The sequence below is a fragment of the Halichoerus grypus genome, chromosome 7 (assembly GCF_964656455.1).
Source record: "Halichoerus grypus chromosome 7, mHalGry1.hap1.1, whole genome shotgun sequence".
NCBI lineage: Eukaryota > Metazoa > Chordata > Mammalia > Carnivora > Phocidae > Halichoerus > Halichoerus grypus.
This window is the reverse complement of record NC_135718.1, coordinates 110,122,008-110,148,502: the sequence shown is the minus strand read 5'-3', so window position 1 is coordinate 110,148,502 and position 26,495 is coordinate 110,122,008. Positions and strand designations below refer to the sequence as shown.

At 36.1% G+C, this 26,495-nt stretch overlaps 1 protein-coding gene across 1 annotated transcript in view; it reads left to right on the top strand.

The window, feature by feature from the left end:
• The window catches only part of HMCN1 (hemicentin 1), a 478,487-nt gene that overhangs the window by 236,724 nt on the left and 215,268 nt on the right, over positions 1-26,495 (top strand). Inside the window, exons 13-21 of the mRNA XM_078078047.1 lie at positions 364-491; positions 2,938-3,051; positions 8,472-8,630; positions 15,377-15,571; positions 18,162-18,257; positions 19,425-19,552; positions 20,874-21,018; positions 24,361-24,473; positions 26,210-26,369. Coding sequence (XP_077934173.1) covers positions 364-491; positions 2,938-3,051; positions 8,472-8,630; positions 15,377-15,571; positions 18,162-18,257; positions 19,425-19,552; positions 20,874-21,018; positions 24,361-24,473; positions 26,210-26,369 — 1,238 coding nt within the window. The remainder of the gene's footprint in view (positions 1-363; positions 492-2,937; positions 3,052-8,471; positions 8,631-15,376; positions 15,572-18,161; positions 18,258-19,424; positions 19,553-20,873; positions 21,019-24,360; positions 24,474-26,209; positions 26,370-26,495) is intronic.

The following is a 26,495-nucleotide window of genomic DNA, read 5'->3' as shown; positions in this document are numbered from 1 at the left end:
ATAATAGTATCTAACTCATTGGGTTGTTATGAGTATTTAAAATATTATGTAAAATTTCTGGAGCAGTCCTTGGCACAGAGCAAGTACTGGATACATGGGATCTATTATTACTACTACTACTATTACTATTATTATTACTACTACTACTACTATTACTATTACTACTACTACTACTATTACTATTATTACTACTGCTACTACTACTACCATTACTACATTTCTGTTTATAAAATGACAACATTAATAATTTCTACAGTCAGCACCAAAAATATGTCTAAGATATTTGAAGATATTTGTAAGGAAGATCCTATAGTTTCTTCATACTATTATTGGGGTATTTTCAATTTTTCTTTTCATCCCTAGGTATAGGATGACCTCAGAAGGTACCTTAATTATCAAAAATGCAGTTCCCAAAGATGCAGGGATCTATGGTTGCCTGGCAAGTAATTCAGCTGGAACGGACAAACAGACTTCTACCCTCAGATACATTGGCAAGTATAATCAGTTTAAAAGGCAGTGGAAATAGGATGAGTATCATATCAAGCAATTTAAAAGTACTTTTCTGAAAATTAATATTAGGAATGAGTTTTACCCAGTCTTATAATTTATTATTCATTTCACACATTGATTAAAGGAAATACTGTAACTAATTTAAGTTAAAAGTTCAGGGAGTAGATAGCTTCATTAGTCAATAAAACTCCAGGAGGCTTACAGATTGTGGTAGAGTCCCAGATGGTCCACAGAGTTCTATCCTTCCATGGTTTTTCTGTTGTTTGCAATATTTTGCTTACATATTAGTAAATTCTATATCCTTTCTAGTTTACCTCAACTTCCATTTTATATTTTTCACTTATATTCAAAACGTTATAATATTTCTATTATGATTAAATGTTTATAACATTTCTGTCATTTATCCTATCTACATATTATTTTCACTTTTCATCTTTAGTTTTTCACCTCCAAACATAAACATTTATTGAAGATGCATTTCATGATAATCATTCTATAATATTCCATAACATAATGATTATAATAGATTCTAAAATAGGATTGTAATCTATTTTAATATAATATACTCCATATATTCCAATATAATAGAATATTTCTTTTAATTTGTTTTTTTTTTAAACAAATAAAGGACAAGGGCATTACATGCTCAATGTGTTTGTAAATTGTGAATAATTAATGGCTAATGATCCACCCTGCCATTCATGGTAAGGTAGTGAAACTGGAAGTGGAAGAGAGGAAGAAAGCTAAAATAAAAATTGAGAATTGTAGTTGGTGTGTACATATGAGGGAGGTAGCAAAAGTGTCATAAATATTGACTCTGAAAGCCTGGAAAGAAATGGTCTCATTGACAGAAATGAAGGCACATGGTGAGTAAGTTTGGAAGATTGGAGAGGAAATAGGCAGTGGGAATGCAGAAAGGGGGGTGGAAAGAGATTCTGAATTGTGAAATGAATTTTGTTTCATTCACAAGCCAAAATAGTTGACCCACTTATTTACCTTATTAATCACCCAGAGTATCTAAAAATACTAATGATTGTGGAATATAAAATAAAAAATGTATGTTATGAAGTCCTTTTTGAGAACTTGTGTAATGGGAGTGGCTATACATAAAGAAATGTAAGACAGCAGACAGACAAGTACTACAGTGAGGGTTGGCAGAGAGGAAGATTAATTCTGACTGGGGAATTTGTAAAGATTTCTCAAAGGAGACAGGATTTAAACTCAGTCTGGAGGAATGAGTGGGATTCAAAGAACTAGGGCAAAGGGCATTTCAGGCTTTTGCAAAAGCAGGAAGATAGGAGAGAGTAGGGGCTGTTTTGGACTACCAGCATAGCTTCGTACCTTGTGATAGGAAAGGAAACGTTATGGAGGATAAGTTAAAAAAGAAAGCTCTGCACCAGTTTATGATTTTTGAAAGCCAAACTAGAGAATCATGAAATAAAATCACCAGAGCTTTTCTAGCAGAGGATTAACATGATCTTTGAGAAGTTAACTCTTAGCTTTGTTTAAAACTACCTCAATTAAAATTAGAAAGTCCTAACATGCCCAGTTCAGAGAAAAATGTATGTATGAGTGAATGAAAGCATTAAGCAAGGGAGGAAAGAAACTTAGAGAATGTTTGTATTTAGCATCAAAGGGAAAAAGGGAATGGAGACTCTACTTTTTATAGATAAAACTTTTAGCCTTAGACTGCAACTCTCTCTGTAGTTAACCATGAATATCCTTAAAATCATGCAGAAAATGTTACAACAAATTAACCTGTAATTACATTATCCTCAAGTCTTAATCTAGCCAAATTAGTCTTACCATCATAGCTCTTTTGATATTTTTATTACTATCAGTCTTCTCTCTGTTCCTTTATATTACTTGTTATTTCTATAAGATGTGTTCAGATTTCTAAGATTTTTCTTTCTTTCTTTTTTTTTTTTTTTAAAGATTTTATTTATTTATTTGAGAGAGAGAGAATGAGAGACAGAGAGCATGAGAGGGAGGAGGGTCAGAGGGAGAAGCAGACTCCCTGCCGAGCAGGGAGCCCGATGCGGGACTCGATCCTGGGACTCCAGGATCATGACCTGAGCCGAAGGCAGTTGCTTAACCAACTGAGCCACCCAGGCGCCCAGATTTTTCTTTCTGTATATATCTTTTTTTATAAGGACCTTTCTGTTTCTATCCTAAATTTTTGACTCTTTTATCAGAATTATTTTTGCCTAATATATATATATTTGACCTTAATAAATGATCTTCTCATCACACACATCCATGTACACTTGCATTAGAAGAGTCTCTTTCTGTTTATAAACATTGAAATAGCTACAAGCACGTAAACACTAGTGGATTTTGTTAAACTGGTTCATTTAGTGTAATTATAAACAAGGTGCATGTCGCATTGGGCCAGACATTAACCATTTGCTTGTTTGTTTTTTTCAGAAGCCCCAAAGTTGATCGTAGTTCAGAGTGAGCTCTTGGTTGCTCTTGGAGATACAACAGTTATGGAATGTAAAACCTCTGGTATTCCTCCGCCTCAAGTTAAATGGTTCAAAGGTACATTTCTTAAGTATGTTCATGTCTGGTTCACTTAGTTTTGTTTTCTCTTTTAAAACGATGATTTGTTAAAATTTTGTTTTGATGTGTGACTTAGCAGCCCCATAAAATGTGTTTATGATCTCACTAGAGACAATAGTTCAAAATTCTGAACTCTAAATTTCAGGATTTGACATCTGGTGTGGATTATAGGACCATGAAAATCAAAGCAGGAAAAGTTCGCCTTTGCTAATCCAGCTGAACATTCTCTTTGTTAGTTTAGGATTGTTTCCTGTAGAAAATGGTCCAAGAATATGCTGTTAATGTTTAAGATGACTTTCCTGATTTCGGTTCATTTTTCTTAGAGATAATGGCTGTCACTATTAGAAAGTTTTCTAGATTCTCAAGGACACTTTGTACAAAGTCCTCAAAAAAGACATCACATTCAAACTTACAGGTAAATGAAAGACAAATGTGTTGTGTGGTTGGCTTCATCGCACATGGTAGATGCTTTTATCAAGCGTGGAAATTGTCTGCTTGCATTTGTAACATAAAGATTACACCTTTGTGATTCTATAATAAAATAACAGTAATTACTGTGCTGTTTGTCTTAGTGAAAATACACTTGGATCCTGGTCCAGGCTCAGATGCTGACAGTAGATATCTGTGTAAAACATCCCGCTTCTGTTTCTGTCTCAGTTCTTCCAATCTATGAGCAAGAAAAATTCCCGCAAACACTCTAAAAGGGAGGTTGCTAGGATTATTGAGATGCTGTTTGCAAAATACTTTTTAATCTTCAGATGAAAAATGCTAAACAGTACAAAGAACTATTGTTATGATTCTGTTTGTTAAATCACAGACATCCCCATAGCAACGGGTTGATGTCATAATCACAAAATTATGAATTCACCTCGGGTTCAAACTCTTGGGGAACATGAGGTGAAAAAGAAAGGCTTTATGTAGAAAACAAACACTTTTAAATAATACAAATCAAAAACAGGAAAACTAGGAGATAATGCCATTTTCATGGTTTTCCATGTTAAATGATTTTGAGTCTTCATGTTTTCTGTGATAAGAAAAGCATTTCTAGATTTGCTTCTTAATTAGGTTTATTTCAGGTAACATACACTAATTTTACTTATTTAAAATACTTAAATCTTTGAATTACAAATGAAATAATCAATGTCAAACTCACATCATAAATAAATCCAGAAAAAATGTGTTTTAGAAGCAGTATTTCTCTTTTTTAAAAGTCAGTAGTTTATGTTAAAAATAAAAATTAAAAAAAGTAATATAACCTGCTGACTTCTCTGCCCATAGATAGCAGAGTCACACAGAAAGTCTTTCATTTTTAAAATTGAGGCTACTTTTCTGAATTAAATGTAGTCTTCATGTTAGCCTGGGTCTCATAAATGGCTTGGAAGGTAAGGAGGAGTTAGGGAGCCATGTAGCGATCATATGGAAGATTCTAGAATTGACTACCTGTTAGTTCTCTCAAACATAGATGTTGGGGTTCAACAGACCCAGTAAATAATATCCCATTTCTCTGTCCAAGTTATGAAGCCACAGAGCTAGAATGTGGGCATTAAACACCGGCAGACCATATTGGAGGACATGCTCCAATGTTCATCAACAATATGCAGAGCAGTCATAAACCCCACAATCAGGCCAACCTACTGCCCTACCTATCCCAGGCAAGCAATTTATTGCATATGCAGAGTCTGGATCATCAAGAACAGAACTAGAGGATAATCTCTTCTACATGCAGATTGGCTCCAGAAAGAAAGGGGGAGGAGGCAGCTGGTTTTTCCTTTACACCTCTGCTAGGGATGAGACAATAGGAAGGTTACGAAAATTCTACCTATGGAAACCAAGGGGTAAAGAAGAGACCTCACCTTAACCAGAAGGGTAACTTTTTCCTCATACCCTTTTTTTTGACAATTCTGATTGAATGAAGTAGGTGGTGATTGATTGATTGATTGATTGATTGTAAGAACACATGGAATCTATCTTCTTTTTTTTTTTTTTTTTTTTTTTAAAGATTTTATTTATTTATTTGACAGAGAGAGACATAGCGAGAGAGGGAACACAAGCAGGGGGAGTGGGAGAGGGAGAAGCAGGTTCCCCGCAGAGCAGGGAGCCCGATGTGGGACTCGATCCCAGGACCCTGGGATCATGACCTGAGCCGAAGGCAGTCGCTTAACCAACTGAGCCACCCAGGCGCCCGGAATCTATCTTCTTAACAAATGTTTAAGGGTGCCTGGGTGGCTCAGTTGGTTGGGCGGCTGCCTTCGGCTCGGGTCATGATCCTGGAGTCCCTGGATTGAGTCCCGCATCGGGCTCCCTGCTCAGCGGGGGGTCTGCTTCTCCCTCTGACCGTCCCCCCCTCATGTGCTTTCTCTCTCTCTCATTCTCTCTCTCTCTCAAATAAATAAAATCTTAAAAAAAAATGTTTAAGTGTACAATACAGTATTGTTAACTGTAGGCACTTTGTTGCACAGCAGATCTCTAGAACTTACCTTGTGCAATTTAAACAACAGTTCCTCATTTCCTTTGCTCCAAACCCCAGGCAACCACTATCCATTAATAAATTGTATTCCGTTCAGACCATCAGAGAAAAGGAATTCCATTAAGTACAAATACCCATCAAAATTTTGGATTTTTCATTTTTAGAAATAAGCAACATACAGTGGGTTCAAAAAAGAATCAGGGACACTATTAAAATGTTGCATAAAGGATATTTCTGGTAAAATAAATTGGATTTTTAAATTTAGATTGGTGTTTCTTAAAGTGTAGTCAGGAATCCCTGGGGGTTCTTCATAATTCTTTTCAGGGAATCCAGATCAAAATTATTTTCCTAATTATACCAAGATATTATTTGTCTTTATCACATTCATTGTCTCATGGGTATATAGTGGAGTTTTTGGAGGCTACATAATGCGGAAGCAAAGATGAGCACTCAGCTGTCTTCTATTAAGCTAGACATTCTAGAAATTTGCAAAAATGTGAAACGCCACTCTTCTCACTAAATTTCTCTTGTTTTTGGAAATATAATTATTTCCTCATAAAATATGTTCATTATGTTAAAATATTATGAGTTTGTTATTATAAAATAAATGCATACATTTAAAATTTTTTCAGTTTCATTTCTAAAATGCTAAATACAAATAAATATAGTTCATATGAACAAAACCTCATTAAAGTCCCCAGTAATTTCTAAAAGTATAAAAGGGTCTTGAGACAAACATTTTTGAGAACCACTAATTACCATCAGCTATTTGAAAGGATCTCATGCCAGGGATAATGATCTCTCTGTTTGTTCATCTTACATCCACAGAGACCAGAATTGAATTTAAACTACAGCATAAAGAGAACCCTCTTCAGTGGTAATGATGTTAAATTCTAGCATAGATTGTCAGGAAAGTTTGTATATTTTACTATTTATACCATTCTTTTAATCTTATCTAATATTAAAAATAATTAATCCCTATTTCACTTCCATCTCAAAATTCTATATTTCTCTATGGTTTCTAAATAATTTGGTGACTAATTTTTCAGTCAAAATGAAGAAAGGAGAGATTATCAAAATGTGTTCAGAATGCAAACTTGACTAAACCAGTGTTTTCCAATTTATATTTTGTTTCATTGCTGCTATTCTTTAAACATTTTTATTTTGATAAAAGCTACTAGCTAAAAGGTTTTGATTTTATCCTCTTGTGTCCTTTGACATACACAAAAGAAATAGGAGAGAAGTAAATTCCAAAATTCTAAATGCATTTTAGTCCAAACATTCTAATACTTGATGAACAGCTAGGTCACATCGCATTCTCCCTTAGTGGGAGGAAAGTTTATGTCAACATCATCTGCTTTTATTTATGAAAATTTCCCAGAGGCACATAGACACAGCTTTGGTTGTTTCTCTTATTCTCACTTGGTATGTAGTAGCAAGCTTAAAAGGTTGATTTGGGTTTTAAATATTGGAATACTGAAAAATACTTTATTTTTGGCACTGACGGTTGCTAATGTAATTTTTTTTGTTTTGTTTTCAAATTTATGGCTCCTTTGACCCCTTCTGCTCCCCAAATTATAAAAACAAAAAGAGAATTGTCTGTTTGTTGCCCTGAGTCTGTTGATTGGTGATTTTTATAGTATACTAGAGAATTACTAGTTCTGGAGTTTTCTCTCTCTCTTTTTTTTTGTGTTAGAAGCTAAGAGAATTACTACTGTGGTCTTCAGGGCACATGGCTAGGCTAGTATGTGACATTTTGGAGAGCAGTTTTTTAAGACTTGACATCTGGGCATGCTATGAACCCCTTAGAGCAATGGCCTTCAAACTTCCAGGAAGATTTTAGAACCCCCACAAAAAGTTCAATATTACCCTTTAACAAAAACAAAAAAGCTATGGACACCAAATATTAAACATCCAGTACTGGGTATTTTTTTTATGAAATTGGCCATCATGGTTAATTTCATTCTTAAGAGAGGTGTCACCCTGAAGGAGGAGAAACATAAGGAGAGACTAACTGCTTAACTTACAGATTAGTTGAGGCATTGCCTGCCTTCAGAAAGAAATGGTTCCCAGGAGATTTGAGGTGCTGCGGGGACACACAGCATACACAGGTAACTCAGACACTAATTTTTCTGGTGTCATTCTAGCCTCACACTGAGGTCAAACTCAGTGCATGGTTTCATCCTCCACCCATTTATTCCCTACCTGCCTCTTCCAGAAACTCATAACTCAACTTAAAGAACTTGGATGAATAATACAGATTTAGTAAAGGTATCCTGAGAGATTGATACAAAACACTTCTCTCTGGCCATTGTCAAGAAATTTCTCGTCCATTTTTCCCCTGCTACCAACAAGCTCTTCCGCATCCTCTCCAGATAGCTGCAGTTGCTTCTTTGCTAGACATCCTCAGAAGCCTCGCAGGTAGCCTGTACCTCTCCCAAGATACCATCTAACTGATAGCATTCAGCAAACCAAAACACTGGTCATTGACCGAACTAAGAACACCATAGTCTCCTAAAGCACTTCCTGGATAACTGGAATTCATCCTGCCACAAAGATGGTAGAAACCTTTCTTCAACCTTCATCTTCCCATTCCCATCTTACCTAACACAGCCATGGTGGCAGCTACCATCCTTTCCCAGCCCCCTGGTGCATCTTTGAAGAGTTCATTCTTATTTAGGTACATATACAGTAGAAAATATTTGGGGCCAGATTTTTGGCTCTCGGTCAGCCCATAGATTTATACAGACTAATAAATCAGCTTAGTGCCAAGAAACACTTCATTCTTTCCTTGCATAAACATTGTTTAAGTGTCTATGTTGTATTTTAAGAACTTCACAGTCCGTTTTCTTCAGCAGTTTTGAAATCAAACCAGTACCAGAGTAAACTATGTAAATACTTTAGTTAATGTTCTCTCTTTGTTTTGACGTAGGGGATCTTGAGCTGAGGCCCTCAACATTCCTCCTTATTGACCCTCTCTTGGGGCTTTTGAAGATTCAAGAAACTCAAGACCTGGATGCTGGTGATTATATGTGTGTAGCTGTCAATGATGCTGGAAGAGCTGCTGGCAAGATAACTCTGGATGTTGGCTGTAAGCATCCCAGCTCTGATAGACATGTTCATTTTTTTTCCATGCTAAGAACTTTGAAACAACTGAGTGGAAATATCTGTCAGAATGGGCAAATTAGAGTTAGCGTTTCAGATTATTAATATAATAACGGTAGTAAGTATTTACCAAGTGCTTTCTATGTGCCATGCACTGTGATAAAACCTTGTATGTGCATTATCTCGTTAAACTCTCAGAGCAATCCTAAGAGGAAGATATTATAATGATCTCCATTAGATAGATAAGGAAATGGAGGTGTAGCAAATCTAAGTAACTTGACCAGGATCACAGATCTATGGAGGGGCCGAGCCTGGATATTTGAACCCAGGTTATCTGACATCAGAGACTATAGGCTTCACTGGTATATCATCTATTGCCAAACATTTTCCTAACGGGAGTTGGATGACACAAAATTCCTAAGTATTAACATCTGGAGGCCAGAAATTAGACTTTGGCCCTAGACCATAATTTGGAGATGTTAATGATAGCAAAGGTAGCAGATTGTGCTTTTGCTTTAAAAAAAAAAAAAATTTACTAGCAATGATTCCTCAGTGTATAAAATAAAGTACTAATTACAAATCAATGTCAATCACATCATGAAGGATACAGCATGTGCATAGCAACTATCGTCAGATTACTCAAGAAGTTTGGTTCTCCCTCCTTTGTCTCTCCATCTCCTGTTTCTTAAAAAAAAAAAAAATATTTTTCTACATAGTGTGGTAACACATCATATAAAACAGAGCTTGCTTTGTATGAAAAGGAACCTGGCAGCTTAATTTTAACAGATAATTCAAACATTTACATCAGTTAAACTTATAAAATATGACATTTTGTTAAATTGCATTTTCATTTATGTATGATGATTTTCATGCCTCAGCTGTTTTTTTTAAACAAAAGTTAAGAACTATAAGAAAATGCATTTTTTTTTAGAATAAAGTAATATAAAACATTTTAGCTCTATCTTAATTCTTTAAATGAATATAATGGCCCTGTAAGCTTAATATTTTGTTTCATATAAACTAATTTTTTTCCTCTTAGGATCTTTTTATGATCCCCTTGCCCTTGGGCTGTCTGAACACTGTGCGTTCTTGGTGATTATGCCCTTGGGGTAGAATCAACAAAGCTGGAAATGGCCACAAAGACCACAGTAGAATCTGACTAGTGCAGAGCAAAATGTATTTGACCATGACTAAACTCTGAGGTTATTAAGAGAAGTGCCTTGGAAATAAGATTGGAATCTCTGGGTGGAGGATATCTGAATCTACCAGCAGAGTTAAAACACAAGGAAACCTTTTAGAAAAGTAGGGCCCAAATGAAGAGGATCACTTGATACATAATTCTTGTTTCTAAGAAATATACAAGTACAGTATTTCAAATTCCCGACATTTTCTAGCTCTGCTTCTCCCTCTTCCCTGCCCAGATATTTTATATTTACCCAACATTCTTCTAGAGTTGTCTAGCTCTAGAGGAAGAACGAATTAGTCTGAGTAATTTTTCCCAGCAAAAGTGGAATGACACCCTCACCCCTCTCCAAGACTGTAAGAAAATCTAAACAGTGTACACATTTCTTTGCTTATTTACTGCCTTCTTGATAATCTTTTTAGTTTCTGGATTTTCCAGGTTATCTCTTTTGACTAGTGAAAAACCATGTAAAGTTTAGGGCTCTCTGTCCTGGAGTGACTTGCATTGGAATAGGAAACATCCTAACAAAAGTTTTGTATTTAATCCTTCATTCCTTGAACTGAATTTTGCTTTATCTTCACTCCTATTCAAGATCTTCACTCTCTATGACCTTTTCTAAAACAATGGCTCTCTCAGCTTTTATCCTGGTCATCGTTCTGATGGAGCCATTAACATAAACTCAATTGTTTCCTTACTGTAACCTTGATCATTAAGTTGCCAAATAACTTAATACTAACATTAGTGCCGTGCATGCATCTGTTATGCCTTAACAATCTCCTTATTCACCGTTAGAATTCTGATTACCTTAGCTCACAAAGTTTGGTTAGACCTTGTCTGTCCACATAAAACGATGGTTATATATCCTAGCAGATACAGGGTGTAACTGCCAAAGGCCCATGGAAATCACAGTTGCAGTGATGGTTGTAGTTGTCACTATTAGGATTAAAAGCCAACAAACAAACAAAAAAAAAAACCCGAAAATTTTCCTCAGAATTTACACAGTGGTTAAGAGAATGGGCTTTGGAGAGAGACTGGGTTTTCTGCCTGACTTTAATAGTACCTACCTGTTAAGTTAGTTGTAAAGATGAAATGAGACATCATTACCTACCCACATGCATTCAGCATGTCAGTGGTTGCTGCTCTCCCATCTGCTCACGAATGGCACACGTATCAAATACATGAACTTCACAAATTGAATTGTCATTTTGATTCTTGGAGTCCTGAAAAATAATACAGAAATACACATATAATAATGGCGTAGTATTTAAGATTAAGCATTGGGCTTTTAATATGAAAGTCACTGTTTCAAGTTGATTTTTTTTTTTAAAAAGGGCCTGAGATAATTCAAGTGCTACTTTTAGTAGTAGTGCATAAAATTAATCATTTGCGTTCCAAAACTATTGGGCATAAATTTAAGTAGCTTATGACTGAAAAAGAAAAACATGCCTTTATCCCTTTCATGTAGCTGTTGGGCGTTCAGATCGTTTTTGTGGGCCTATTACCTTACATCAATACTAGATCAAAAAAACAATGATAAAAAAGCTGTTCAATATTATTGTGGAGTTATAGCTTCTTGTAGTGAGTCTCCTCTTTCCTGTTTCTCATTATCATGGCTCTGAGTTATGGACATTTCAGGTCAGCAGGGAAAGTTACCAGTGCTTTTCATCCTTTTTTAAAAAGAGGTAGTGAATTGTGAAGTCATTTGGAAGAGAAGAAGATTGGCTACATCAAACAAAAAGTTGGCCTGGCAGCGATTTTATTTGCAGTATTCCACACCACTCAGGATTTGAGTCTTAGACTGTGGTTTTGTGTTTTGTGCTTTGGTAGAACCAAAACAGTGTGTTCAGCCATTTTAGGAAAGAAAATCTCCGTTTGACTAATATAATGCAAGAGTTGCCTTAGTGGATGTATATTTAATTATCACTAAAGGAACTAGAATAATTTTATGGAATAGCTTTTAGAGCAGAAAAGTTTGTAACTTTTCTGTTTTCAGAGTGAAAATATCAGTCGGTGACAACAAAGCCATACCCTGTGTTAATTCTGCAGTTCTTAAGGGATTTGCACACAAATATTTAGGGGATCCCAGTGAGTCCATCATAATCCTGACAGACTGTATGCACAAACTGAAATTGAAATTAATAATAGATATATTAAATTTCAGAGCTAAGATTTAATAAATTAACTCAACAATATTTATAACCAATGATAGTTAATATTTGGATGATTACTACATGCCTAAATGATTAATGAAGACTACCTCTTTTAACAATGTGAGATAGGAAGCATTATCACCTCCTTTTGTTCATGGAGAGATTTAGACTGGGGGAGGCAAAATAATTTTCCAGTTTTACAGACTAAGAAATAATGGAACTGCCATTCAAAACCACCTAATGGACTGTAATGTCTCTAAGCAACACAGCCTCCCCTGTGCAAGTCCCGTGTTCAGTACTACAATCACTGCTGCCCCTTCCCTGGTCCCTTTAATCTGTTTACCATCCACCCAATGTAATTCACTTGGAGTCCGAATTGGCCACACTCAGGAGTAGGAAGTATTTAAAAGGTTTCTTGGCCTGAGTTAGGAGTTGCTTCATTTTTGAGGTTTGCTTGTCATTGGTGCTATCTTGGCTGCTTACCTAGTGCCTGGTACTCTCATTTGCCTTGTTTTCTGGTACAAGTATGTATATTCCCTAACCTTTTGCTTGTCTTGTGCCTGACGCTGTTCCCAAAGCTTCTTCACCACAGATGACTTCTTCTGTCTTAATTGAGTTTTATGGGCACCATCTGAACTCTGCTTATCCTTTTTTAGTCCAGTTTGTTCTTGGCTTTCTTACTTCTGAAAATTCTCATTTGTCTCCATTTTCACTGATGGCTATGTTCTGTTGTGTCAGTAAGCTTGGGTTCTTCCCAAATACTTGGTCAATCCCAGGCTTCTGCATATCTTTTTGTTTTTCTGGAATTTATTTTCTGCCCCATTTTCACATCCACCTGCCCACACTCTGCACCTAATACATCCTGAGACTTTTATACTTAACGTCTATTTTTCAGAAAAGCAACTGGCTCTGGAATAAATGATTACTAATCACTCTAGAGAAAAGTAACTAGTCCTTTACACCTAAGATAGGCAAACAATGAGCTGCTTTATAAATTATTTTCTAAATATACTTATTTTGCCTATTATTTTTATAAGCCAAATTCCCATAGAGGTGGATTAAGAGAAATCTAAACACGGCCTCACTACTTCTTTTTAAAAACATGTTACTCAATTGTGGGTTTAATTTAATTTAATTTTATTTAGGTTCAATAAACAAATAATAGGGCTTCTGAAATTGCCATGTTTTCTTCAAAAGTGCAAGTTCAAATGTGTGGGATCAAGGTTGTTATCATCACCATACACTTAAACACACATATACAAATGCACACACTAGATTATTGTTGAAATGTTATAATATTGATTCAATCATTCACAGATATCTAGCCGCCTTGAATAATGCACAAAGTACTATGTTAGTTGCCAAAAAAGATAAAATATGGTTGCAAACATGAACTCTCTAGGGAAAATCAAACATTAGTCTAATAAAAGGCAGCATGTGGGCCATTGCCATGAGAGTGATAAAGAGTGAGTTCTCCGAAACCTCACATAGGGAAGAAATCATGTCTATCTGGGAGGATGAGAGATGGCATTGAGGAGGGACCTTTTGAACTGGATTAAAGAATTGTCAGTATTTCAATAGCCAGAGATCAACAGCCAACATTGCATTTGAAAGGGATGGCAATAACATGCGGATACTGATATGAAAATGGTCAATCCTTGTTTGGAGAAGAATGAAGAGTTCGAATTGTCCAGAAAATAAGATTTCTGTAGGGGAATAATGGGAGATGAGGCTGCAAAGTTAGAGGATGTCCTTTAGCCCAGGCTAATAGAGCACTGAGGCTGCTCGGGAGACAACTGTACATCCGAGTCCCAGGATGCCCAATGAGAAGGAAAGAAGTGATCTCTGCACCCATTTTTATTAGCCTGCTAAACAACTTGACTTTGAGCAGTTGTAAGAACCTATAGAAAAGGGGAGGCTGATAAAATGACAACGAATTGTTACCAGGATCAATCTAGTTTTCAATCCTACCTTCACCCTTCAATTCCATGTGACACTTAGCAAATTAACTATCTTGTCTCAGTTTCTTCATCTATAAAATGGGAGTAATGATAGTACTTACCCCATAGGGATATTGTGAAGATTAAATGAGAAAATTAATGGAAAGCACTTAACAACAGTCCTTGTCTTTGTAAGTGATAGTTGAATTTCTAAGCAAGATTTAACCTTGACATTATCAAGGAGCCCTCTCTTGGCTCCTCCTCTTAGAATCCTATATAAGCAGGGGGCACCTGGGTAGCTCAGTTGGCTAAGCGACCAACTCTTGGTTTTGGCTCAGGTCATGATCTCGGGATTGTGAGATCAAGCCCCGCACTCAGCCTGAGTCTGCTTGTCCCTCTCCCTCTGCTCCTCCCCTCGCTCCCACACGTGCTCTTTCTGTCTCTCTTTCTCTCTCAAATAAATAAATAAAATTTAAAAAAAAAAGAATCCTACATGAGCAGGTTTCATGAATCACCTCCAATAGCATCCTATATATTTCTCCTTGTCTTATATCTCATACCTCATTACTTTTAAGTTCTGGGGGATAGACATATTGAGAGCCTCATCTATTTGGTCTTGCTGACAGTTTTCTCCTATGTTGCCTTCCCATGTTTTCCAAGGTGTGCCTATGACACATTTCTAATTCTTCCTCCCGGCTTCTGTGTTTATCTAAATTATGTAGATAACTGTAGCCTTTTGATCTATAATTTTGTAATTTCTGAATCAGATTTTAACTCTAAAATATTAAGGTCTCATTATTCTCTTTTTATCAGATACTATATTCTGTTACTTAATTTTATTATTGATTCTCAAGCTCGTATTTCTTTAACTCAAAAATGTAACAAAAAAAGGTGAAAGGTATTGAGAAGCAAGAATGTGATCTAGAACAAGGATATAATTTAGGATTAAATACTGTTAGCTGGTTATATAGTGATTCATTAAAGAATGAGCTCTGGTATAAATTAAGTTCTTTAAAAATTTGACCAAAAGGAGTTAAGTTTTGGAAAGTGTAAAAAATATTTCATTACAAGGCAAACTTATTTATAAGAAAGTTCAAAGATTTGAGCAGTATGACATAAACTAAAATTGAAAACAAATTTCTAAAATGAAAGATTCTCTTTATTTGAAGTAATCTTGATTTAAATTCCCACTCTTAAATTCCGTTCTCTTCATCATTTATCACTTTAAGGAAGTAGTTGAACTACTTTGTGCCTCTATTCATTTATAAAGCAAAAAAGAAATACCTGCTATTTCAGTGGCAGCCAGGAATACTTAAAGGGTAAACTTACAATATTATGTGAACAATACCTTGATTCAGATTCAATCTGCTGACAGTTTAATAATGAAGTTTATATTTTAATGTGCCTATATACTATCCCAATGACCTTTTTTTGTTTGTTTGCTTTAAATATCTTCTAGCACCTCCAGTTTTCATACAAGAACCTGCTGATGTTTCTGTGGAAATTGGCTCAAATGTGACATTACCTTGCTATGTTCAGGGTTATCCAGAACCAAAGATTAAATGGCAGAGATCAGACATCATGCCGATCTTCTCAAGACCCTTTTCAGTGAGTTCCATCAGCCAACTAAGAACAGGAGCTCTCTTTATTTCAAGTAGGTTAAAGGAAATATATTTTATACAAGTATATACATATATATTATACATTCATGTTCTATACATAGGGATTAGTCTGTTTAAAATTGTGAATTGATCTTGCCAACATTTTGTGTTTTTTGCATTTCCCTTCAAAAGAGTATTGAATTCTTATATTTTGGAATTGTCATAAATAAGTTATATTTTATTCAGATGTCATATGTCATATCATAAAGGCTTATGAAGCAATGTGACTTCTTCATTTCTTATTGCACCGTTTCTTATTGCAAATAGAGTCACCTGGGCCTCTAGGTGGATAAGTGATCACATTTTATTGACTCTTGTACCAACTGCTGTATTGAAAGGTAAAATATTACTAGTAGTTAGTTAACTTTAATGAAATTTTTTTTGACCAACAATACATAACCATACAGATAGGGACTCTCTACCCTATTGAAGCTCCTTGATTAAAACTGATCTCTACCTGGAGCAGAATATTGGGAAAACAAGTCAAACACTCCAGCATCCAAAAATTTTGCCTGTAAGCTCTTAAGCATTCAGATATTTGTAAACACTTCGTACTTTTTAAAGATAATGTTTAGAATGTTTGAATAATGGCACTAGGGTGATAAAATCATTTAGCCGATTAACTGGTTTTTAAAGAGTAATTGCATCTTTGGGGTTATTTTGTAGCAAGTCTCCAATAACTGATTTCCATGTTTACTAAATATTAAACATCCATTAGCCACTTAAACTTCCAAATACAAATTAAAGTAATTATAAGTGCTTTAGCATTCAGCTCTGGGCCAGACTCTGTGGTGAAGACAGAAGTCATACATGGGGTCCCTCACTCGGGCATTTTACAACCTACCATCTAAGGGGTGGCCACAAAAGTACCTACTGGGTCAGATTGTGCAGGACCTGGAATGTGCAGGTGAAGAAATGCTTTTGATGAGGTAGAAAAGAACCCTCCAAGCTTCACTGCAGGGAAAAGGCACATGAAATACTATTTCAGAACAACCCCTCTGCAAGATGGGAGAGATGAGAAGGAAAATGGGGAGGCTCACAGAGTTATGCAGGTGGGGTGATAGTAGTGATGAGAAAAGCCCAACAGGAAATTGGGCCTGAAACAAATCAGATGTAAAAAGGGAAGATTAAAAGAGCGCGATGTATTGACAAGTGGTTGCCCAAGTGTCCAAATTAAACTCTCCAGAAGGCAAATAGTGATAAGAAACAGTTCTCCGTTGTGTTATGTACGTCTACACAAATTAGTCCAAGAGTTGATAATATGAAAAATATCTTGGATAGAAACAGTGTGTGCCTTATTAACCAGATGATTTGCTGAATTTTCCTTTGCAAGTGTTTGCTGTCATTGAGAGCGGACACTGCCTGAGTTTACCAGATGCAGTCCTGCAGTTACATGCAAAAGGTTAACAGAGGTGTAGAAGCTTTGTCACTGCTCTTTATCTGAGAGAATATGGAACTGTTTAAAATGGAAAGCTACGTTTTTCTCTGTCAGATCTTTTCAGTAGATAACACTGTGCTTATTTAGTTAAGATATTTGCAAAGATTACAGTCATTTCCCTATTTAAAATCTTCTGTTGCCTCCCCTATTGCTCACAAGACAAACCACACTCTTTACAAGGCACCAAACTATGTCTTTAGCTTGTCTCCTGACTGTATCCACACAACCTTTAACCTAGTAGTCTTCGACCTGATCCCCCTAATGCCCTCCTTAATTAAAAATATTTTGTAATATCCTTTTTACTATCCGGAAACAAAGTCTATATTTTTGATCTACCTACATAGTAAAAACTATTTTAATACCTAAAATGTAGTACAAAGGAAAATAAAGTAATTTTTATTGAAACAATAGGTATTTCAATAGGTAAATACCCTGGCAATGTCTACATAATGTACATACATGTTTATGTACATCCCCATGAATTTGACAGCTCAAATGTAGACTGATAAATATAATTATCATATAATTATAAACAAAGTCATCAAATCCATGAATTTCCAGTGGGGTCTTCAAAAGTCTTACTGGACTTGGGATAATTGTTCCTTTCATGAATCTGTCCCCTGCATGGCCCCCCCAGTTTTTGCCCACTGAGTGCCAATATACTCCCCCAGTCATTGGGCCAACTAAAAAAAAAAATCTCTCTTGCAAACCTTCAAAATGCCCCCAGGGTGGTGCTGCGGGATACATTGGTAGTGCAGCTTTCCATTCTTTGAACAGACCTTGATTTTTCAAGTTACACTTTTGTCTCTGCAGCCCGTTGGGCTTGGACTGCCCTTCCCCTATTCTACCTGCTATTTAAGGTACAGCTTGTATCCTGCCTGCTCTGCGACTCCTCCCCTAAGTCCTCTACATGCCATCCGTCTCTTCTGTCTCTGTGCTCCCACAGCTTTGTTTGAAATGCATATTACAGCATTTATCACACTGTGGTATGATTGTTGGTTTTTATGTATGTCTCCTCCCGTAGAATGGGAACTACCAGAAGACAGTACCCACATATTTTCCACCCACAAATCTCAGCACTGTGCCTGGCACGTAGTTAAGCTTCATCGATGGTGTTAAATGAGTAAACGATCTCTTCTGTTTAGATTTATGGGCAAATGATAAAGGAACCTATATCTGTGAAGCTGAAAACCAGTTTGGAAAGATCCAGTCCCAGGCAACAATAACAGTGACAGGACTTGGTAAGATCAATTAGGTGCTTAGATATATCGCTCTTCCAAGTCATCAGAATTCTTTTACTACATCATCTCTTGCCTTTGTCACTTTAAACAAAAAAACAACAGGTAAATATTTGACTACTAAATTAGCCTTCCATCCCCCACCCTATTTCATATTTCATGGGATATTAGAACTGGAAATAACCTAACAGATCATCTGCTCTAAGTTCCTTATCTTCCATTTGAAGAAATGAAGGTCAATTTGAATAAATTGATTTAAATCTAAATCTAAATACATACATACACATATTAGAGTCACGCACGGCACATGAAATTGTTTTTGGATATAGTAAGAGGTAGGAATACAATATCATTTATTTCCAAGTGGTAGGACATATGTTTCAATATCTTTTATTGAATATTCTCTTCCCACTTATTAAAATACCCATTTGGTCACATGTTAAATTTATATTCCTATGTCTATTCCTTGGAATTCTCTTTATGCACTAGTACTACATTGTCTGAATTATTACAGCATTTAATGTGATTTTTAGATCCATCAGTGCCTGTTTCTCATTAATATGCATTTATAAAATTTTCTTTCTATATCTCCCTTTATTCATCTACATATATTTAAATTTTCCAAACAGAATATCTAGGGATTTTGCCTTGATTTGTGTTAAATTTATTAATTAATTCCTAGAAAGGAACATTTTTCCGTCTAAGAGACTGCACCTCATTTTATTTGCTTGAGCTGTTCTGATAGCCTCCTAATTGATCTTATCCCTTCCGGTTTTTCCCTTCTCCAGTAAGTCTTAGTCACAGTTTTCAGATTAATATTTCCTGAGAATGGTTCTGATGATCCCACTTTTTTAATTTATAAGTGCTCTCAGTCCCTTTCCATTTGTCCATTGCATACATTGCACATCTCTTGGCTTGGTATTTCTGGCCTTCCATGCCATAGACGAATTCTTTTTTACTTTCTCTACTCCAAACTATTGTCTGCCCTCTTGCCATTCCCTCTGCTTAGAAGGATCTTTTATCTCTGTCTTCCAGTTCAAACCCATTTATATTTAAAAATCTTGTTCTTGAAAATTCAATTTTTTAAAGAGCATAATCTTGGCCTATAAGGATGTTTGTCTCCCTTTTGGGTAAGATAGAGTTGATAATACCTGTTTCTCTCTGACTTAGTTGCTCCACTCATTGGAATCAGCCCTTCAGTGACCAGTGTCATTGAAGGACAGCAGCTTACTTTGCCTTGTGCTCTGTTGGCTGGAAATCCCATTCCAGAACGTCGGTGGCTTAAAAATTCAGCCATGGTAAGAACTTTTTAAATCCATGCATTCACATTTCTAATTTTCTTGCATAAGAGGCAATTTATTCCAACCATTAAAATTTCAATTTAATAAATATACAAAAATACAAAAGAAAAACTTTTTTTCAGTATTAACATGTTTATGCTGTTTATATTATTTCAGAATTAATAAGATGGAGAAATAGGCAATGGTGTGACTTTTATAGTTTTGCATTAAATTCAATGCAACTAATAAACTCTTCAGAATATGTAAAAACTGAAGCAAATAGAAAATTATTTTTATAGCATTTAAATATTTTTATATCCTCTTTGTAGGATGTAATAAATATTATTTCATAAAATTCTTCCATTTATTAATCTTTATTATTAATTTCAAACATTGTATCTTTTATCATGAGCTATTTAAAAATGTGGATCTATATTGTATCATTGTTTTTCAGTATATAACTTTGGATTATGAAAGGATGTGAAAAAATTTTCACAGTTCTATGGAATTTTTTGCAAACATGCTATCTCTGGCAATAAATTTTCATCTAGTTAAGAGCACTTTTCCTTCCATTTTCCAGGGTAGTTAGACTTGCTGTCTTTTTGAAGTGCCAATTAGAAGTGAATTGACTCCATGGAATAAGATGTAAAATTGTTCATATTTGCATAAAACCCTGAGGAAAATTAGTAGACCTCACTCAATAATTAAATGCCCTTATAACAAAGGATGATACTGTTTGAGCACTAAGGTATTCTGTGATTGAACAAAACGCATAAATGGCACAATTAGAGTATCATTTTTAACAGAAAATATTGCCAACCTTCTCTGACACAGTTTCCTATATCATACATTGCCTCTAATATTTGCATCTTTCACTGAAAAGGGTGAGTGTTGAGATGAATCACATTCTCTCAACTTGAATTACTGCCTATTTGCCAAAATAAAAATATCAAATAGCTTGCAAGTGGTAATATAGTCTTCCTGGAAAATAACAAATTAGTAACAAGTAAAAATGACGAGTGGAATTTGGGTCCTGAGGAATAACAAAAAGCACAGAGACACGAAATAGAGACATCACTTGACGTGAAACATCCTTTTTCCAGCATGTGCGTAACTCCAACAGATGTTAGTAGGTATAATTTTTGGTGGTATATCAGAATGACATATAATTGATTCTACTCTTGGTAACATTTTATGTTCATCATTTTTCCCTTAAGGTTGTTAAAATATTTTGTTATAAGACATTTAATAACCCAGTTGGGAAAAAAAAAAAACAAATCTGGTTTTGGCTTAGGAAAGTTTACCTTTTAAATTAAATATGACTTTTTTTTTCTTTAAGTTGGTCCAAAATCCTTACATCACTGTACGCAGTGACGGGAGTCTCCATATTGAAAGAGTTCGCCTTCAGGATGGAGGCAAATATACTTGTGTGGCCAGTAATGTTGCTGGAACCATTAATAAAACTACCACTCTGGATGTGCATGGTAAGAGACACACCCATTGTAATTCTTTCCAAACCATGTTCAAAGCTAGGTTTATGTCTCTAAATCAAATAACTCTGTCTTCTAGTTGTAAGAAGTAGATTTTTTTCCTAATTGTTATTCTTAACAAAAAGCCTTATTTCTTGAACACTATTTACATTGTTAAGGCTGTTTCCAGAATTCCCTTTCCTACATACACAAAAAGGCTTTATTGGGAGTCACCAGCTGAGTCTGGCCAAGGGCTTTTGTAAGTGGTTTCTTAATTGATAAAAGTGAACTCAGTTCTCAAAGAGTTAGGTTTAAAAATACATTTTAATTTCAGGCAAGCTGAACTTATTATTCCATCCAAATTGCCTTTTCTTTTTGGATTGTGCAACAAGCATGTCCTTACTAATGACCCCTTTGTGTGTTAGCTAGAAATGACCTAAACTTTTCTAAAGGCCACCTCATGTGCTCCAAACAATCTTTTTGCATGTTAGATAAGTTAAAAGGTCACAAATAAGAAAATCCAAAAGCTATCTTTTTCCATTCGTGACTAACAGTCACGAACTTTTTACATCTCAATAAATAGTGACAACTTCATAGTTTAAGAAATTGTCACAAGTTTTTTTTGTATATTTTCTTTAAAGACTTTGCAACATTGTTTTAAGTGTGGTTTTAAAAAATAGTTCTGTGTACAGAGATGAAAGTAACACAGAACATTTGTTTTTAGTAAATTCATCCTTTTTTTAGGACATGAGTTGGAGAATCCAGTAATTTCCACATTTTGCTTGGTCTATTGAAATTGTCAGTGGATGCAGACCATCTTCTTTTTTTTTAATGTCTGTGTCTCATTGTAAATAGCCTCTTCTGCCTCTCTCAATCTTATACCAGGCCCCCCAATATCGCATGAGATATTCTTGAAGAAATACTATTTTAAAGATATATTAAAGTAACAGTAAATTATTGTCTAAAAGAATAAATGCATAATGCCAGATTGAATACAATTGTGTTTATTTTTAGAAAAAATCAGTCCATCAATTTCCTGGAGGGTGCTTATGGACTGGCTTGAGAATCTAGTATAGAAATATAATCATGTCACCTCTAAAGAATATTGTGTTGAGAAAGTTTCTGAGGCTAATTTTTACTTGAGTGAAAGGGTGATGTGATTAGCTGGGGTGTTAGCCAGATCAAAGGAGCGAGGAGATGAACCGGTGATGTGGTTTATCATGATGCACTAAATGTTGAATATTAAAAGCTAAAAAGACATCGTTTCATCCATCTTAGTCCAAAATGAGTAACTGATTTAGTTACTAAGGTTAAAAAAATCAACCCAGACATTTGACGGGAACTAAACCGAGCAACCATTCAGCCGACAGATGAGTTTTTGAGTTGGATATGATATGATGTGGTATCACAGGTTTTCTGTACCTCCGTACGCATGTTAATTAGCACTGCCATTCCTTCATGAGTCTGCCTCGCCACTTTTTTTTTTTTTTTTAAGATTTTATTTATTTGAGAGAGAGAAACACAGCGAGAGAGGGAATACAAGCAGGGGGAGTGGGAGAGGGAGAAGCAGGCCTCCTGCGGAGCAGGGAGCCCGATGCGGGGCTCGATCCCAGGACCCTGAGATCATGACCTGAGCCGAAGGCAGACGCTTAAGGACTGAGCCACCCAGGCGCCCCTCTGCCTCGCCACTTTTAAGGATACTCATTAAAAGCTGTCAGTGAACCCTCAGTTTGTTTTTCAGAGTCCATAGTCTAGAGGGGAAGGGGGTGGGAGGATGGATTAGCCTGGTGATGGGTATTAAAGAGGGCACGTTCTGCATGGAGCACTGGGTGTTATATGCAAACAATGAATCATGGAACACTACATCAAAAACTAATGTGTAATGTATGGTGATTAACATAACATAATAAAAAAATGGGAAAAAAAAAGCTCTCAATGACCAGTTTTTAAAAGGATGAATTAATGAATGTAAATAAAAATGTAAATTAAAATGGCAAACCACTCACTTGTCATCTTGATTTATGTAGGTGGATAATCTGGAAAGAAACAGCTTTTCCACAGACAGATGTCATCAGATTTGAAAATGCCTAAACTTGCCACTTTCCCGAATAGCTGTCAAACTCAATATGCATTTAAGAAAATGGCTTATTGAATGTAGCCACAAAATTACAGTAGAGTTGAGAGTTGACTCTTCCATGACGATTCTGGAAATTAAATATGTTGCTTTAGAGAGTAGGCTGACATAGAGTATCTGGGATTTTTGGCCAATTTTTTTTTTTTTTAAGAAAAACTTATCTAAAGAATAAACCTAGCCTTAGGAAAATACCAGGGTGTAGCAAAGCTAAGCTTTCCAGGGAAGCTTATGAATGGAAGTCTCTGGTATCTCTTGTTCTGGCAAACTTCTCCTCCCGGGTAGCTGTGATAATTCTAGAGAAATTTGTCTCCAAAGCAAGAGACTCAGTGAGTGCATGAGCCCTAGGAAGCCGTTGCAGTCATCTTTCCAGGGGAGGGAAAAGAAACGCCTGGTATATATCAGGCTTGTATTGTGTTCCTTGCACTATGTTAAGAACTTTCATGTATGGGAACTTTGTTAATCAAATTTATTATTTTGAGAACACTGAGTATTGATAATTTTTCATATGCTAGTTGCCTATGATTCATTGAGATATGCACAGAATGGAATCATTAACAGTCTTCCTTTTCCTTTTGCTTCTGCTCATATAATGTTAATTCTTCAGTTGCTTTCTAAAGTCAAAAGGTATGTTATTCTTCTTAGTGAAAACTACTGACTTAGATTCTGGTATTTTAGTCTTTTAAATGTAAACGCCTAAGGCCTTGCAAGTTTTATTGTTGAATTTCTTTTAAGAAAACATATCCTTCTTTCTAGGTTAAATTTAGTAGCTTGTTAAGTAGTTCTTGTGAATAGGCAGATATTAAATGTGTAGTGTTTAAACAGTCCATTTCTGTGACAGTGGGCTTACGTCAGCTCACTGCAGCTTAATGGGTAATGGACAATGATGAAAGGTCTGGTTAAATGTGTAACTGTCAGGATGTAATTCTACCTCGAGTTTCCAGGAAAACATGGATTTTCTTCAGTCTTATTTTTGTTAGGAAAGTTAACTTGCTATGCATAATGTACTACTTGACTTAAAGTTTTTATTAAATTCTTCAGATTATAGTTACTGTATTTACTTTATTACAGTTACTTACACGTTACCCTACATTTCTATAAGAAAGTATTGTCTTAGCTAGTTTTTACAAATACATAGTCTATCCTAAAAACGTGCAACTTTAAAACATACGAGGCTAAATGGAACAACAGATGCTCAGATTCTGCATATTGCGTCCTTTTTTTAGTTCTGCCAACCATTCAGCATGGGCAGCAGGTACTCAGCACAATTGAAGGCATTCCAGTAACTCTACCATGCAAAGCAAGTGGAATTCCCAAGCCATCTATCATCTGGTCCAAGGTAAATGACCTACCTAGTGGTGTTTGTTAATGTTACGTGTTATCACAACAATGTTTGAGTATTTTTCATCCTACGTGGGACTTGTGACTGTACCGTAGAATTTTATAAAAAGGAAAACCCATGCAAGTCATACCACGTGGAAGGGACCTTAAAATGTCCTTAGTGCAGTCACCTACCTGATGCTGGAGTAACATTAGCAACACAACAGTGAACACAACATAGCACCTTCTGCACACCAGGAGCTTGTCTAAACACTTTGCATGTTTGTAGCAGATCCTTTTTTACCCTTGCCACATCCCGGCAGCCCTTGTGATTTCAGCGCAGCTCTGGTGGACAGCTCCATGCACTCTGCCAGAGTCACTCCCACTTCATGCGTGTGCCTCTCTGGTTTTTGGACTCAGGGCTTTGTCTCCAAAGTCCCATAAGGCCACTCAGCCTGTTCTTGGGTAGCCAGGAAGTGTAGGGGCAGTAACGCCTGTGGGGGGCAGGTGTCCTATGTAAATGACCTGCTTCTCATCCATCAGAAGAATATGTCTTTCTGAGTTGCTTCTACATAGTTTCTCAAAGGATCCCCAGCAAATGGAAGCTTATCAGCCCAGCCACAGAGGAAACAAGAGCACTGAAATCCTTTTTAACTTTCCTTCCTTCTGTGCCTCACTCTCTCACCCACCTGCTTGAGCCTCTGGGGATCACTTTCCCCACTAAACTTCTTGCCCCCAAATCTTTGTCTCAGACCCTGTTCTCTTAGGAAGCCAAAATAAGACATACACCCAACTCATTTATTCCCCTCTGTGTCCCTATCGTGAAGTTGTCCGGCTTTTACTTGTATTCTTGCAGTGAGGAAAAACCCATTTCCTAAGGAAGTCCTTTTCATCTTTGAACAGTCATGAAGACAGCATATATTTTCTGTAAATTAATTTAAATCTGGCAGCTGTAAGTAATATGAAATGATGGCATAATAACAAAATATGGCATTTGTATAATTAGTACTACAACCCAAGTATGTATGGTAAATACATGTATGTATGTATGTATGGTAACTACCATCTAATTTTATATATCTAAAAAGCTCTGAAATATAAAGTTGGTGCTGACATCTGTAAATTAAATAAAAAGGTTAAGATTTCTGCATTCTGGACACAAAAATCCAGTGCTGTAGCTGATCCCCAAACTGTACAGCGTCTAGTACTGTATAGAAGTTTAATGCATTTTAGGAAAATGTAAAAATGAAAGGCCAGAGTGGCCTCTGTGCTGTGATAAAGCACAGAGGTTAAGAATTTGGGGTCCAGAGCCTGACTGCCAGGGTTCAAGACCCAGCTCTACCACAGACTGACTGTTATTCCACATCATCCCCAAGCTTTAATATTTTCATCTATAAAATGGTGATTATGGTAGTTCCTACTCATATAATTGTTTTGAATGCGAAAATAGTTCATTCATGTGAAGCACTCAAAACAACAGTGCGTGGCTAATACAAGCACTGTCCCATTCATCACTATTACCATTATTCCCTCCATTTTAAGTAGCTCTGGAACAAAGGGGACATGGTTCAGTATGAAGAAATACCGCCTTTGCTTTATTTGCTTAATTTTTCGTGTAAATAACTTACTTCAGATTAGCATTTTTTTAATCTAGTATTTTCCCCCCATGGAGATCTTTTTCTTCCTCTCTTCCTTTTCCAGACATGAAGTCACTCCTTTATTATCTTAAAAAACACTCTTTGTTGTGTTTTGCAGAAAGGGGAGCTGATTTCCACCAGCAGTGCTAAGTTTTCCGCAGGGGCTGATGGAAGTTTGTATGTGGTGTCACCTGGGGGTGAAGAGAGCGGGGAGTATGTCTGCACCGCCACCAATGCGGCTGGCTACGCCAAAAGGAAAGTGCAGCTGACCGTCTACGGTGAGAGCCCCCGGAGGAATGTTGTTCTTTGACACTGTCTGCCGGTGCCAAAACTCACATTTCTCTCCCAAATCATATTACCAGGGGCTGTTCTCCTAATGTGAACTGCATTTTTGCTGCCAACCA